Consider the following 13,737-nt stretch of genomic DNA (forward strand, 5'->3'; position numbering starts at 1 on the left):
CTGTGTATTTTTTTTTTTCTTTATAAACAAATGTTTGTGAGACTGCCAGAGACAGCAAAACCCAATCCCGCTCTCTATATGCACAATCACTGTAGTAAACAGTATTTCAGGTAAGAACTAATGCACAATAAAACATCTTCAGATGTGCATGGGCTTCATCATTTCTAGAGCATACATAAAGTTATATGAACACGACAACTTTGATGCCATTTATGCAAAAGTAGCTGGAAAATTTTAAGGAAAGAAGTGAATAAATAAATGTGCTTTCTGCATAAATAATACACTTGCACATCAGAGGACAGAATATCTTAGGCAATAAGAAAATGTCATTGCCAATGCTACTACACATTAAAATATTAAAATTAACATTTTTGGTCTTAAGATGATCAATTCATTCATGTGTACCAATGAGCAAGTCACTTGGAAAATCCTTTGTAGTCACTGTAACAAATAACACAGGTGAAGCCAGAGATGGCCCGATGCTTGAATGGAACACATAGCCTTGTGGCTTTAAGTGTTTGTGTAATTTCATCGGTTTCAGCAAGAATAAGGCATTCAAGCTACTGTGTCGAATGTTGAAAAGGAAAAGCAGATGGTAGAGATACTTACACACAGAACATGCAAGGCTACAGCCCCCTCCATTCGCTCCTGGTTGGTAAAGATATCATCAGGGAACTCATGAATACCTGCACAAAACACACACACATTTGGCTACATGAATAATCCATTTATAACACAGAGCAGTGCACACATGTCTCAGAGATTCTTCCCACTCATTATACATCATGTAATTAAACATATGGATGACTCCAGAGGAAAATTAGTAAATGCTTTAAATCACAGACTAATTATACACCGCATAAGTTCATCTCGTTAATGTAGAATGTGCTTGCATATACTTTTGTCTCTATTAAAGGGCTAGATCTCTCCAAAAAGAAAATTGTGGAACATAAAGGAGATATTTCGCATAAATGTCTGAGCTTCTCTCTTCCCTACAATGAAGGTGATTGGGGACCAAAGCTGTCAAGTTTCAGAAAGGGCACAAAAGTAACAAGCGACTATATTTTGTTTCTTCTGAAGCCATGTCAATTTGAAATTTATGTCATTATTTGATAAAATCTTGCTTGACACTCGTGGTCACCAATGACTTCCATTATACAGAAAAGAGCAGCTTGGAATTTTTGCCCAACATCTCCATTTGTTTCCCATTAAAGAGTATAAGTTTCAAAACACAAGAGTATGAGTAAATGATGACATAGTTAAACCTTTTTTTAACTGTCCAAAAAGAGTTCATTGTTCATCAGTAGAACCCATATAACTAAACATTTTCAATCACTAAGAACAACAAAATGACTTTATCAGACGTCATTCACTGAGCTTCAGAGAGAACTGACAACTATACTGTATGACTGTGGCATTGGTGTGATTTTCAGGAGCTGTTCTTGCAGTTCTGACGGCATTACTTCTGCTCCCAGTCCATCGCTGCTCTGTTAACAAGCTATTCACTAACACAGCGTGTCACCCGGCCAGCTCCATTGATAAGCCCGCAGCCTGCCGACAGAATCGGGTCAGTGAGAGTGGCCACTTATTTGCCTGGATTCGGTTTTACATTCTCTAAGATGGTGGGAGTGACAAAGTCGTGCGTGAGCTCTCTGAAGTGTTGCAATTGTACTCGTTCCTACACAGCCAGTTGCCATGACGTCAACATCCAAGATACTACAGCCCTGATTGAAAAGCGCTGAGACCCCAGAGACTGGCTTTGTTCCATTCGGGGAAAAGCCTGATCTCTCTGTGCAAACGTGAAACCTGATTTATTTTATTGCTGACAGAAAAATAGCTCAGAACTTGTGTGATAGAAAGACAGACAACATCTAGAGAGACTTAAAGAAATTGCTTGTCTGATCCACTCACATAGTTTTTTTTTTCCTCCAAAATTTTATAGAAAGAATGTCTTTTTTGTGTCTATTAAAGCAAATTTAATCATTTTGCATGCTTTTTGTGTTTTATTTTCATTTATGGGTGTATCTTTATCTATAGACACATTTGTTCTTAAGGACTTTTAGAAAATAAGTCATCTTAGAACCATTTTGACACCTCCACTAATTTAATTTGTCCACTAACAATTACCTGAAAATTCTGTTATTTTAATTATTTTTCATATTAAGTGTCACAATTACAGATTATTATGAAAATATGAGCAAACAAAATATTATTCTCATTTGATATTTACCTGGATTTTTTTTTTTTTTCTTGACCTATCTCATCTCAGATTTTTACCTCAAGCATGCTCTTCACTGACACATGTGACACCAATATATATATAATGATTGATAGTCTGGGTCTAAGATAAGGGAAAGTAAGGGTCTTAAAAGAATAGTACACAGAATAAGCAGCCATAATTATATATATATATATATATATATATGTGAACTTCACATAAGAAAACAAAAAAGTTGTAATTTGCTTGTTTTAATAATAATAAAAAAAATCAAATCCTGAAGTTCTGAAAAAGAATTTAAAGGTACAGTTTGTAGGACCAGCCAAGAGAGGTCGCACTTTCAAAACAATAACAATCGCGTTGTTTGATGACGCTAAGAAGGAGTGTGGAATGATGGGATGTGTTGTCTTCTACCCAACTGCTGACTGTCATCAATCAGATGGAAAGATAGATCATGGATTTAACGCGAGTTCAACGATTTGCGCGAGTAGATTACATACAAAGTCAATGCAGAGACGCGATAAAATGATGGATCAGATGCGTCTTCAGACGGGTCTAGAGATGTGATGACCCGCGTTTGGTGTGTATGCCCCATAATACTAATCTTGTTGATTGTTATAATAGCATATGTTTTCTGTAAAGATACAAATCAAAACAACTTACCTGTCGAGTAAAACACAGGTGAGATTGGCATCTCTTTCTAGTTGAAGTTTGTCGCAAAGCTACTTCTGCATTTGTCCACGATACTGTTTCTATGTCAGTAAATGTGGTCATAAAGGGTTGCACAAGTACATATGTGACCTTGGACCAGTCTTAAGTGTTAGCATAATCTGAAAGCTGAATAAATACGCTTTCCATTGATGTATGGTTTATTAGGATCGTACAATATTTGTCCAAGATACAACTATTTGAAAATCTGGAATCTGAGGGTGCAAAAAAATCTAAATATTGAGAAAATCACCTTTAAATTTGTCCAAATGAATTCTTAGCAATGCATATTACAATTCAAAAATTAAGTTTTGTTATATTACGGTAGGAAATTTACAAAATATCTTCATGGAACATGATCTTTACATAATATCCTAATGATTTTTGGCATAAAAGATAATTTTGATAATTCGATAATTTTGACCCATACAATGTTTTTTTTTTTTTTTTTTGGCTATTGCTAGAAATATACCCCAGTGACTTAAGACTGGTTTTGTGGTCCAAGGTCACATAAACCGTTTTTTCCCTTTTTGCACAGATGCAACGTTAGGTGACAAACTACAAGCTTTTTCGAGTTGCATATAAAGATCAATATAACAGTTTTTGTATAACACGGCAATCATTACAGGAATATCTGCAAGGGTGTTTGTGTGTGTCCATGGCTGCGCAGTGCAGTGACATTCCCTCCAAGATCACCAGGGAGGTTGAATGCGTCAGCAGGCTTCACACTGCCCCCAATGACCTAAACACCACAGAGGTGCACTCAAACTAACTAAAAGAACTCACAGAACAATCATCCACAAGAAAAAAAGGCTCTCAGCTGGTGCTTCTGTATGTATCGTACATTTAATGACACAAATCCCTCATAATTACACACAGACAGTTCCTGAAGTGTGTGAAAAGAGAGGCTGACCCTTACTCTATGACCTCTGGGTTCCATATCAGTCTCTGTGCGATCGTATTACTTGTTTCACACACAAAAACAGTGTTTAACCCGAGACATAAGGCTTCTGATGACAAACAGATGAATAAAACGCTGGACAGAGTGCCTATTTTTATCCAAGGAACAACAGATCTGCTCACATGGGTTTCATTGTTGGTGTGGCCTTCATTAGAGAGTCACAGCTTTTCGTTTCTGGTCCTTTCATAGAACGCTCCTTGGCACAAGAGATTCTGATTAATCTAATTTCAATTACAGTGCCAATGAATGAAGCAGCGCTAAACAACAGCCAGTTACTGCGAGCGGATCAATTAAAGAAAGCAAAACAACAGCAACAGAAAGATGAACTTGGCAATGTTGAAAGGGTCTAGAGAAAGGGTCCCTTCTGTAATTATGAAGAAGGCAAACAAACAGAAATAAATTCAAAATCTCTTTATTGTGCACTGGCAACACGAGTTAAAACAAATGGATGAGGCCTTGTTTCCTTTCTCTGAGCGACTGCTAGCAAAGAATTAGACAAGAACTTTCCAAGCTAGTGAGAAAAGACTAAATTCGCCCGGAAAGTTAGGATAGAGAAGGACAGGGCTGATTCTCAGCAGGTTTAGACCTTGCACAACCTCCTCCTCAAGAGTAACAGGAGACTAATGGCCAGCGGGAAGGACATGTGGACTGTCCACATACATTAACCGCTGTCAGCGCTGGCCCCTGCTTCTCCTCTGAGAACTGTTCAACTCCTCATGAGGACATGAGACAGACGTACGCATCCAAGTTCCCTTCAGAGCATTTTGTGAGCTTTGAGCTGTTAAAATAAGTCTACTTCAAAGCCTAAAAATCGGAAGATGTAATGCTTCAAACTTCAAAGTAGACGAAAATGCTGCCTTTGCAGATACCATACAAAGCTAAGAAACATCCTCTAAAATATCCACTAAGATTTCTTCTGCTTGGATTTTGAATGGGAAGAATAAAATGCTGTATGATAGAAGCTGAGGAAGATTTCTTTTTAAGGAATATTATTCCTTATTTATTTTATATTATTAAGTTTGGGATCAGAAAGATTTTATAAGAAATTAATACGTTTTTAAACAAGGACAAATTCAATAAATAGATCAAAAGTGACAGTAAAGACATGTTTAATGTAACAAAATGCTTCTGTTTCAAATAAATGGTGAACTTTTGAACTTCATATTCATCAAAGAATCCTGAAAAAAAGTATTACCATTTAAAAAGTATTAAACAACAGAACCTTTTGTTCTCATTATTATTTTAACAATTTATTATATACTGATACTACATTGATAATGATTATTAATATTAATAATCATTAGATTAGAATGATTTGTGAAAGATAATGTGACATTGAAGACAGGAGTGATGAATAATGACAATTCTGCTTTGCCATAACAGGAATAAATTATGATCAAAATACAAAATAGTTATTTTCAATTGTAATAATATTTCACGTAATAATATTAAACTTAACTGTATTTTTGATCAAATGCACACAGCCTTTGTGAGTGTATGTGTATATCATGCATATACATTATCTAATACCCTCATGCACAGTACAGTATATCCAAAGCTCACTGGAATTTGTTTTAGATTATTAGACATTATGTTATTGTGCCTTGGAAGCCAGATTTATTAGGAGACAAAACACTGCCTGTTTAGTCACTGAGTGACTGGACAGTGAGGCAGCAGGGCACCTGTCTGAGGTTTCGGACAGTCAAACAGAGAGAGTTAGAAATAACAGCTTAACTGAGAGTCAGACCTCTGTAATTCCAATCATCAGGAAGGCGGCATCTGTTGTCTATTAAATCTAATTGATGAAATTAAAGCGCTGCTGTCGTCAAGACAAACAGTTACTGGAGAATTTCTCCTTCCTAAAGGAACGAAAGTTTAGAGATATGAATATCATTAATTGTTTTGCTGTGGCTTGTAAACATATACTGTACTGTATAAATGCAACTATATAAAAAAGGCAAAGTCTACCTGAATAGACTCCCCACGCACACACAAAAACTATATAGAAATTGGAACATAAAAATACTGCTGCATATACTGTGTTGTATTGTAGGCCGATACATCGATAGATAGATAGACAGACAGACAGACAGACAGACAGACAGATAGATAGATAGATAATAGATAGATAGATAGATAGATAGATAGATAGATAGATAGATAGATAGATAGATAGATAGATAGATAGATAGACAGATAGATAGTTAGAGCAGCTCTGTGAACTAAACTAATAAAGAGCACAAGTATTTAAGACATCAAATTAACTTTAATTCATTCATCCCTAGTGGCCAGATTATAAATCTGGAATAAACCTTGTTTAATGTGAGTCCTGATAGATATTTTCATTATTAGGAACTTTTCTGGGTTGATTGAGGTGTTATTGGTATAATAATTGTAGGAAAAAAAAAAAAAAAACACATAGAAATTACTGTTTAAATTCTTAACAGAAATACACGTGACAACAGAGACAGGTTTTACTCTTCATTACTTATATTTGGATGATTACTAGAGAAACCCTTCTGAGGATTTGTTACTGTCTCCGTCATTATAATTCTTGTGTGGTTTAAAACAAATTGCCCAAGGGAGCTCTAAAGATAATCACACTTTCCATCAACAAAGACGTGTGTCAAACAACTGATTCACTTAGAGACCAAGCTAAACTACGATAACAAGTAGAGTATAATTATTTATAAAGCACTTGTGGCTTCCTACATAATGACAAGCTTCACTGAAGACCAACTTCTCTCAAAGTTAATATCATTCAGAAAATATATCAAATACTCATTGAGGGGCTTTTTTAAGTAGTAGTAACAACCTCTATGTTATATTTACTTGTTTACACATTTTTCTTTTTTCTTTTTTATTCCCATGCTGTCAAATCATGAACTTGATAAAATCTTCATGATGACAGCTTTGGTTTTTTTATTTTTTTACTTTTTCTTTGTCAAAGTAACACTCACTTTCCTAGATATCTGCTCTTGTTTTTTTGGTACATCCCTACCATGTCCATATTTGACCCTGCAGTTTAATCATGACCATTGTGGAACCCTATGAAGTACTAATATTGCATTCACTGGCATATTTTGTGATCACTTCAATATGAAATGCAGCATAATGACTGCTGCTGGTGACGTAACTTTGGGACAGATGATGAGTTGCTGACAGAGTCCATGAAAAAGTTCTGCTCCTTAAGTGATATTCCCCTATAAAGCGGCTTTAATTGTCATGCTGAGCCTTTAATCCTGTTTTCCCATTGATGACATAAAATGCCTTCCGTCCATTAAAACCATGCAAATTCTATAATTTGCAGTTGTTGGAAACACATAATCCAGTGCACGTCCTTAAAATACTTGGTCTAATAAGGACAGGATGATGATGATAATAATAATAATACCTAAATTACAATTTTACACAAAATAAAATATAATGATTAAGTTATCAAACATAAAATGTACAGTAGAACAAAACAACAACTGTATAGCAACTGTCACCAAAATATAAATAATATTTACAAAAATATAAATGTTCATATAACTTTTTATTTTTATTTTATAAAGCTAGCTAAGGATAGTTGCATAAAAGTAAACGTAAAAGCATTTCAATGACAACAGAGTCTTAATACGATTCATGTATTTGACCCAGTTTGACTGCTTTACTATTTTCCTTATGTAATAGATACAGAGTTTATTATCTCCACCTCAACAGGGGAATCTGTGATGGAGAGGGGCTGAAGTGTTGATTGTGAACATGGGTAGCGGTGCTCAAGTGCTTCACGTACAGGGTTTGAGAGGGGACACTCAGGACCGCTAATTAACAACATGACTTACATGCCAAGAACACTAGTCCTCTCCGCAGTCAGCCTCAAACACAGCTGAAATACCGAGACCAATTAGTCCTGGATTCAATTAAAGCAATTCACAAGCCCCTCACTGCTGCACTAACATCAGCGTGCAAGTGTTTCAGCTGAGCTCTCTTCCATCGTACACCAATCACAGCTACATTGTGCTGCTAATGGCTAATTACATGATAAAACATTCACAGTCACCTAGAGTACTTAATAACAGGACTGAAATGTTCTAACACACAAGTAAAATAGCTTATTTTTCTAACCAGGTCAACAGATATACAAGAAGCAATGTTCTGTACCTGCTTATGTAAAAAGGTCGAGCGAAGAGAACAAAAGTGAAAGGAGATTTGAAGGCATGCATTCGTCAAATTATACTGTTTTTGAGCTAAAACATTTTCTCTCTCCATCTCTCCTACAGAAACACATACAAACACACATAACCAAAGAAACAGAGGCTGGGATAAGCATATTTGATGATAGATGCAGAGTCCTTCTTAAATCCCTGACTTTTAAATCTGCAGGATCAAGCAGGATTGACCTGCACTGTAGTAAGTGGGGTCTAGACTCCAAGGGGGAAAAACAGGGCTCATCCATGCTTCTTACATAAGCACACAGATATTATATAATTCAGACTTTTATAAATGATTTGTTCTAATTCATTGTAATACATCATTAAATAGATCTCAGGAGATAATGCTTTTTAAGAACAATGCACAAATGCACACTACAAGACATTGTGTAGTGAGCAGTTACTAAAAGTAGATTAGGAGAAGGGGAAATGATTGTGTATATAATATATATATATATATATATATATATATATATATATATATATATATATATATATATATATATATATATATATATATATACTGTATATATTTCTCTTAATGGCTAAGATACCTATAATGTCTCTTTTAAAATAAAATATTATTAAATAAAAAAAATAGTTTATTAAAGTCAAATAATATATATTGTATAGTATAAAAGATGTATAAATTAAATTATTATATTATAATATAATATAATATCAATGTAATAACAATAATAAAAATTACTGTGTCTACCTCCCTGATACACACTCTTATTTGAAACATGAGAATGATTAGTTTGGCATGGTGATGGAAATGACAGTGTGAATGTATTTGGTCTTGGCCGAATAGATCTGCTGCTGATTTTCCTGCTTCTGCAGAGCAAGTGACAACACATGCACAGACATGCTTTTAACATGTAAGAGATGCTGCTGCTGATGCACATACAACACATATGAAATTACCCGTAGTGATGTATATGGGTGGAGCTGGGGGGGTTGAGGGTTTGCTTGCAGCAAACACAGAACCAAAACATTTGAATGATAATTAGCAAGCTCAATGGCTGCAGAAACAGCAGAGGCCAATCAGCTTGTGCCATGTCGGATGATGTCATGAAATATGACAGTGCTACTGTCATTCACATTAAAATTTGATTTATTGCTTCTAAAAGATGCTATTGCATGTCAGCCAAACCATTTTCCCCCCTAAAGTAATACACAACTTCTCAAATGTTATAATCTGCATGCTTTGTCATTTACACAAGAGCGATGCATGATCTTATCCATTATTATGTTATATTATTAATATATTATTATGTGTAAGGGGCATTAAAAATTTCCCTCTCAATCTCTTTTTGTACCTCCACTCTGCTGATTCTGTGTTTGTATTGGCAGGGTGTTTGGGGACAGCATGTGTCCATCAGTTAAGCTCCCATCCTTATCTGTTGCATGATGATATGTGCAAGAAGCCTGAAAAATAATATTCAATACATTTTCTCCATTATTAAAATATGGCTGCCCTTATGCCATTGAGTGCAAAACTTGCAAAAAAAGCTTTAAAAATGATCATGTGTTTTAGAAGATGATAGAGAGAGATTCAAGGACTCTTTTCCATAGTCCAAAAGATGTGTATTTGCTGAAGCTGAGATACATTTCCATCAAGCTTCTGAGAAATATGAATCTGTGTACTGATGCCTCCATATTGTTTAATTTTCTTGTGTTGATGTGTGTGTGTGTTTATATGTGTGTGTGTTTTAATAAAACAAGATAAAAAGATATTCCCCACTAACATAGCAAAGGTTAACCAATGGCATTAAGGGCAGGATTGTCTTGTATGACCAATGGCAGCTACGTGGAAAAACGGTCTGAAAACAGTCATTCACCTATAAGTACAAAATCATGGAGAAACTGACAATTATGCACGAGGTCAAGCAGAACATACGGGGTGATTGTGTGTGTCTCAGTAAGCTAAAGAAAAGCACAGCAAGCTAAAGAAAATGATAAGTGTAGCAAGGAAGAGAGCTCTCATCCGAAGAGCCACACAGCATGAATGAAAGAGAAGAAGAAAGAGAAAGAGATAACTCTTTTCCAGCTGTTCAAAGACCTCTATGGGCCCAGTCGAATTACTGTACGCTGAGACTGATCATGATTGTGCCATGTTGTGGTTGACGTGAACGTGAGTGAGGTGTCTGAGACAAGACCTTATCTTAAAACATAAATGGAAGTAATTAAAGAGTTACATGAAAAGAAAGTATACACTACAGCTGGAAAAATCATTTCAAAACATAACTGTGGATCCGACCCGAACTAATCAACAAACTGATAGGAGCTGTATGTCTATAGCTTCCAGAAATAGCTGGCCAGGAGTTGCCAAAATGCTTGCCAATAAGTTTCTTTCTTGCTTAACCAGCAGTGCGAGTTTGGTACAGGACTACTTATTTGTTCAAATAATGATATGTTGAGGAAACCTATTTGGAAATAATCATTATTTGTGCAATTCCACTTGGTGCCACTTGATGCACAGGGCCTTCAGTAGTTTGGTGCAGTAGTTTTTGTGAAAAGCCATTTGACTGATGTTTACTCACAGGAGACTCATAATAGTTATCTGTAAATAGAGTTTCACGAGTTCACACTTACACATAATAAATAGAATAAAGGTTATGAGTATTTGACGTGCTGTCCGAGGGGAGGGCTCAGAACTCAGAATTTGGCCCGAAAAAACAGTACACCCCCAACCCCCCAGCTCTGAGATGCACAACATGTTTGTGGCTACGTTTTTTATTGGAGACATAGAGCAAAAACAGCCAATACTGGCAATATTGTGTCAGAAATCTATCTCACAATATTAACAGCATGTTCATTAAACTGGTATAAAATTTGCAATCATGCTGATATTTGGGAAAAACAGCACTCATACAGTTTTGTTAAACTGTATCATATGATATATTTTTTCTGCAAAGTGAGTCATATACTTGATAATATCAGCTCACACATCATTAAAACAACAATAATTATATTATCATAGATGATAAATATTGTTCTGGACATATATTACAGTGAGGTCTCAAAATGAATATACTTTTGTGTTCTGTCTTGCACTGTATTTTATTTCATGGTCAAAATGTGACTGTAGTAATTTGTATCTCTGTATAATAAGTATAATGTTGTACTTCTGTTTCCCATCAGCCATGCAAAAAAAAAAAGCAATAAAAACTTCAATAAGTAAAACTGAATTTATTCTTGTTTCTCTCACCTTAATATCACTCTCAATGCACCACACTTGATGTTTAAATCAAGCACGGAGGCTTATGTCAATCTAAAGAGTTTGTGCTAATGTCAAGAGATCAATCCATCCATCAGCCACCTCAGAGTGACAGTTGACAGGTCTCCTGCTCACTTGCTTGTCTCCCAAAATAAAGCACAGTCCATGTGTCACATGCTTGCCTTCCTCGATCTTTCCGGGAACATGCTGTTCTCCACAGAGATGTCATATTTTGGGAAACATACCTATTTTGTGCGAATCATAAATCATATGGTGGAGGGATCAGGTCAGGACACAGGAAGGAACGTATAAGAGAGAAACAGGGAGAGGAATTAAAAAAGGGATTGAAGGAGGAAAGGAAGGAAAGACAGGACTGTTGTGTTTAAGACCCAAGTAGGCCAGTGGGACTGAAGAAAGGGCACATGATAATCCTGGCATTTAATCAGGATGCCACAGAACGTGACCAGAAAGGAAAACTAAATCATACTTGCATTAGACAAGGCAAAACCAGAGATGGTTTATAATCATCTGACTCATTATACAATCTGTTTGATCCAGAGAGCAAATCATTAAAGCAGGACGAAGCGCTTTCGTTTTGAGAACTGCATTATATCTGCAGAACTGCACGAGAGCTGGAGTAGCACACATGGCTTAGCGGATTGCAAACAACCAACTAGACCCACAAAATTGCTAATAATTAATCATGTTTATTTGTTTGACCAGCAAAATTATGTCACTTCATAGACGGTGATTTCATTAAGGATCCAGCATTTTTAGTTAAAGGCATATTATTAGGTATGTATGGTACTGTAAATCTGCACTGTATTGGTTATAATGTCCGCGAACAACTTGACCCACTCTAAAACACAGTAGCTTGTTCGTGTGTTTAACATGTCGAGAAGATGCTGTGTCCTACACTGTGAAAGTAAATTAGTTTTATTTTCTCTTCCAAAAGATGAGACTGCAAAGAATCAGTGCAGGTTAAAATTATTTAAAAAAATTCCACTGTACCACAGCAGTACAACCCCAAACCCAATTTTAATGCACACACATTTTAAATCACAATTGTAATGTTTTTTTTTTATAAAAAATAAAATTCTACTTTTTCCCCTAAATTGTGCAGACCTCTCTTTATTTATCAGGGCCCGGTTTCCCGAAAACACTCACTCTTAGCGTGCTAAGAAGACCTCGAAAGATATATCTTACCAAAGTTGTTTATGTTCCTAAGTGTGTTCCCCGAAGTGTCCCTTAGGAAGCTTCTTAGCACGCTGCCTCTTACGTCCGACGTAACAAGAGCGCTGTCCAAAGTGAGGGTGCTGAATTAGTTGGCATTGATTGCTCATGAATTGATTTTCCACTTCACGCGAAGGTTCAATACAGCGTTAAGAAAGACAACACGTTCTATGCAAATGAAATATTCCTCAAATTATTATAGTAACATTTATTTTAACATATTTTAAGTTATCAGTAGAATATAGACTATAAATTAAATTCTCAAATGGTCAGTAATATGTTCACACAATATGACGGTTAGACGAACCGGGTATCCCTCCCTAATCATACACCCTCTTTATCCCGTTGTGCCACTTGTGCCACTTCTTGACATGGGTTTAACGACTTATAAAACATATATAATACACTTTTATATTAATGGTAAGGTACTTTACAATCAGAATTGATTGGCAAGCAGCTGCAGTTACTTCTGTTTAATGCGGTATTGATTGCAATTGGTTTATGTTTTAAATAAAAAGCAACCTATCTACAATGAACAGAGAGAGAGAGAGTTAGATACAGAATATGATGGGGAAGCAACATAAAAAAGGGCACCAAGCCTCTCGTCAGAGGAAGTTGAAGTTTTGCTGGATATTGCCACCAGGTCGGAGATCACACCCCTGTGGTCCACTATAACCTGCATGTTTATGGCCACGTCTCCCTTTCGCGATATATACGCCTGATCAATCAATTAGGCCGTAGCCCTCTCCCATGACCTCGATGAAGCTCCCTGTAGCAAAAAAACAAAACAAAAAAAAAACGTAGTGTTGGGCCTTGGGGTCTGAGAAGGTCTGAGAAGGTCCAGCAGCTCCATTATGAGCTGTCTTGGGAGGCGTTTTTTTTTTTTATATATATATATATAGCCACGTCAGCCAAAATGTCAAAATGGCTTAAGTTTTGCCAAATAAAAAAACTGACATGGGCTAAACGGCTCCGCGTCCGGCTCTGTCTTTGATTCAATACAAGGACACGTTGGATCGCTGCTATGGTCGCTTACTGGATACAACCATGATTACCCATTTATAGATCTTAGCCATTTAGAGCCAAAATGTTTGCCAGATTTTAATTATCAAAGAATTGATTGCCAATTCGCTTTAATTACATTACAAAAAAGCCATAGGCTAATTACCACCATATTAGTTCTGATACCACATAAAGT

General features: G+C 36.0%; 1 protein-coding gene across 1 annotated transcript in view; it reads right to left on the reverse strand.

Moving 5' to 3' along the window:
- The window catches only part of LOC128026183 (sodium/potassium/calcium exchanger 3-like), a 67,771-nt gene that overhangs the window by 13,707 nt on the left and 40,327 nt on the right, over positions 1 to 13,737 (reverse strand). Inside the window, exon 3 of the mRNA XM_052613005.1 lies at positions 610 to 686. Within this exon, the coding sequence (XP_052468965.1) occupies positions 610 to 686 (77 nt within the window). The remainder of the gene's footprint in view (positions 1 to 609; positions 687 to 13,737) is intronic.

The sequence above is a fragment of the Carassius gibelio genome, chromosome A13 (assembly GCF_023724105.1).
Source record: "Carassius gibelio isolate Cgi1373 ecotype wild population from Czech Republic chromosome A13, carGib1.2-hapl.c, whole genome shotgun sequence".
NCBI lineage: Eukaryota > Metazoa > Chordata > Actinopteri > Cypriniformes > Cyprinidae > Carassius > Carassius gibelio.